Source organism: Sphaeroforma arctica, assembly GCF_001186125.1.
Source record: "Sphaeroforma arctica JP610 unplaced genomic scaffold supercont1.3317, whole genome shotgun sequence".
Classification (NCBI taxonomy): Eukaryota; class Ichthyosporea; order Ichthyophonida; genus Sphaeroforma; species Sphaeroforma arctica.
Window position 1 is genome coordinate 1 of NW_014037241.1, and position 3,654 is coordinate 3,654.

At 42.1% G+C, this 3,654-nt stretch overlaps 1 protein-coding gene across 1 annotated transcript; it reads right to left on the bottom strand.

Annotated features, from left to right (window-relative positions):
• Nucleotides 1-378: 378 nt before the first annotated feature.
• Nucleotides 379-3,489, bottom strand: SARC_13463 (hypothetical protein; the record flags this gene model as incomplete). The annotated part of the gene is made up of 6 exons (XM_014292406.1): nucleotides 379-420; nucleotides 487-599; nucleotides 1,431-1,560; nucleotides 2,764-2,894; nucleotides 2,945-3,014; nucleotides 3,460-3,489. The coding sequence occupies 6 exons, from the start codon at nucleotides 3,487-3,489 to the stop codon at nucleotides 379-381; spliced, it is 516 nt and encodes a 171-aa protein (XP_014147881.1).
• Nucleotides 3,490-3,654: the final 165 nt, after the last annotated feature.

Sequence of the window (3,654 nt, forward strand, 5' to 3'; positions counted from 1 at the left end):
TATATCACACGTGAAGCGACAAACCGACATACCCTAGACGACTGGAATCTTCCGGTCACCGGTTGTATAGTATACGGGGGATAGAGATCGTCATTGCCAAGTGTCGATACGATGTAAGGGGCGTGTACCTGTCTCACACATACACAGACAAACAGTAACAATGAATTACGGAATTGCAATGAAATATGCAACGAATGTAGTACATATTCGCTTGTAGCGAATGTCACACTACAAAAGCTATGGTGACGGTTTAAGATGAAAGAGAGTATTGTATACATAGTCCCCCAACTGAGTGGCTTTAAAAGCACCACTGACTTTGGTCTTTAGCTGGCGCCCGACCATACTATTGTTTAAGGTCTAACGTCTAAGGTTTAGGGTTTAGGGTTTAGGGTTCCATTCGAGCAATTGGTACGGGTACACCTGCCAAGGCCCCCGCCCCCCCACACAAGGCTTCGAGTAGTCACACCCACACCCACACACACACACCTTATGCGCATTGGGGAAGGTATTCTCCAACGTTGTGACGATGCGGCTGAGCACTTCGTACTCTTCATTCTCTGGATCAGGCATGACCTCCGGCCAGTGGCGGATGTAGTCGCCTGAGCGAGCAGAGGGTGAGGGTTGGTGTTGTTACTAACAGTGTGGTTCGCAATCAGAGTGTGACAGTTGGGGTTGTAACTAACATTGTGGTTCGTATACATACATACATACACAGACCTCTGGCCAGTGGCGGATGTAGACGCCTGAGCGAGCAGAGTGTGAGGGTCGGTGTTGTTACTAACTTTGTGTTTCTTGTGTTTCGTATACATACATACACACACACACAGACAATGTCGCTGGCGGCAAACAACTCGTAAAACCCCGTGCGTCGGATTTGACCTCAGGTGACCTATAACAAAACCCTACGAGAGTATCCAGGGGGGGGGTAAGTAGGTAGATGTGTCTGTACCGGTCCGAAAGGAACAATAATCAGGCCAGTTGTGTCGTACTAGCACATCCTTGCCTCGGCCTAGGCCGGTGAGAGTCAGATAGTTCAGTTCCCTGAGAAATCAACACGCCTGTGATTGGCTTCAGCTATTGGATGTTCGGTACTGGGAAAGGAGACGCAGGGTCAAGTGGCTTGCAGGCGATTATGTACTATGACAGCTCTGCAAAAACTCGGCAACAGTAGTACAGTCGATGCATGCCGTGATGTATGTGTGTCAGTAGACACAGTCAACCAGATTCACTCTATCTATCGCCATAGCCTATTGTGTATGCATGAGTACCTGCTCTATTATATATGACCCTAAACCCTAAATATCTAATCCGTGTATTCCCAAAGTACATCGTACCCGTCTACACTCGCAGTATCTACTTTAACACCCCCGAACCAGAATGAGATAAACTATCTTCATGAAAGCTGAAGGTTCAAATCCCATCTAACACACCTGTCGTCAGGATAAAGTCCGGCTGCGGCACGTTTTCGCTTGCAGACTCCACGAGCGATGTAAACAGTCGCCAGGGTGTGTCACAGCCTTTGCCCCCGTATTTGGTATCGTGCGTGCAGTTCGGTACAGTCTGCAGAGTGGGGCAGATGATAGAGAGAGAGTGGGTTGAGTGGATCGCCTACCAGAAGGAATACAGTACCCCGTACGGCTCTACACAAAGGGCACAACACTAGGACAGGGGCTGGAAGATTGCCTGTACCTCTGGACCATTGATTTACTACGCAGAAGTGGGCGCCGGCATATGAAAGTCTGTGCGTTATCTGTCACCACAGCAACCAACCACAGGAGCCGCCAGGCGAGAAGAAAGCCATCAACAGGGCAGTAACCTCTATCGCACACAGCACTATAGCTACTATAGAAAACACATAAATAGCTGGATAACATTTGCAGAAAACACATAAATGGCGGCATACAACAGTTGCCATTCGCCAAACCATAGATCACACCGGACCATCCGTCACGTTAACGTTAACGTTAACGTCTCGACAGTTATGGAACGAGTCGAACGGCCCTCCATCAAGAGACTGAGCTCAGTTCACTAACAGCAGAGCTGAGTAGTGCATACGACACCAGCACGAACACATGTATGCATACAAGATGGACGGCAGGCTAATACGCACGCGACATGTAACCATGGCAACGGCTTGTGGACACACTGAATACAACATGGAAACACTCAATTCAAGCGCACGCTCTTGTACACTTGCTGTTTACGACTAGATAGTTGGTTATAGTTTAGTTGGTTCAATTTTAGTTGGCTCAATTTTAGTTGGTTACATGTTAGTTGGCTATATGTTAGTTGGTTGAAGTTTAGTTGGTTCTATTTCAATTGGTTCAATTTTAGTTGGTTATAGTTAATCTGGTTATATTTCAAATGGTTATATTTTAGTTAGTTATAGATAGGTTGTTTATATGTTAGTTGGTTATATTTTATTTGTTATATTTCAATTGGTAATCTTTTAGTTAGATATAGATAAGTTGGTTATATTATAGTTGGTCATATTTTAGTTGGTTATATTTTAGTTAGTTATATTTTAGTTAGTTATATGTTAGTAGGTTATATTTTAGTTGGTTATACTTTAGTTAGTTATATGTTAGTTGATATATTTTGGTTGGTTAATTTTAGTTGGTCATATGTTAGTTGGTTATAGTTTAGCTAGATATAATTTGGGTAGGAAAGTATGGTCGGTACTGTGCTATAACTGTGACTCGTATCTATAATAGTGGATGGGAGGATACCTTGGCATGCGATCTAGAAACAGCGTACACCTACCCCTATATCACCATAGTAAGGATCAATGTGTATGTCAGAGATCCATAGCACATTGCCGACGCCGCTTGCATGTTGTTTGTTCGGTTCTGCCGGCACCAACTCAACGCTTTGCGCATCTAGTAGGGTACGTCCTGCCGTAGAAGAAATAAATAAGTTGACGTTTAAAACTACACAGATAAACTAGGATGGGTATACAACTGGTGATGGGCAATACCCAGCACCTGTGCACTCTCGGAACGAAAGCGTACGCCCTGACTGAGAAAACGAACAGAAACTCTTTAAATTAAACTACAAATATGAATAAAGGGTGGATTGCATCCGGTAGTAACTAGCAACAGTCCACTCCAGAGATGTGCATGGAATGAGAAAACAATGATACAGACTACCGAATTCAAGCACAGAGGGCGCATATCGAAATGGATACAGTAACACACGTACTATAGAAGGCACAGTTATTGGAAGGGGCCTATATATATACCCATACAATCTCCACATACACACACACACACACACACACACACACATATATATATATATTTATAGATATGAATATATACAAATATAAATAAATAAATAAATAAATATATATATATATATATATATGTCAAACTGATAATACCATGATAACATATATTCATTCACAACAATGGGTTCACAACCTGTTATGCCATAGTGCGGATTTAAGTTCTAGTATACTTGACTTATGTCAGAAGAGATGAACGCCATGGACTATCAACACGCAGATGCTGGTGATATATAAATATATATATACATAATATATATATATATATATATATACATACTTAGATATATATATATATATAGTAATATATATATACTTAGATATAGATATACATAATTGCATATACATCTACATAAATACATCTTCAT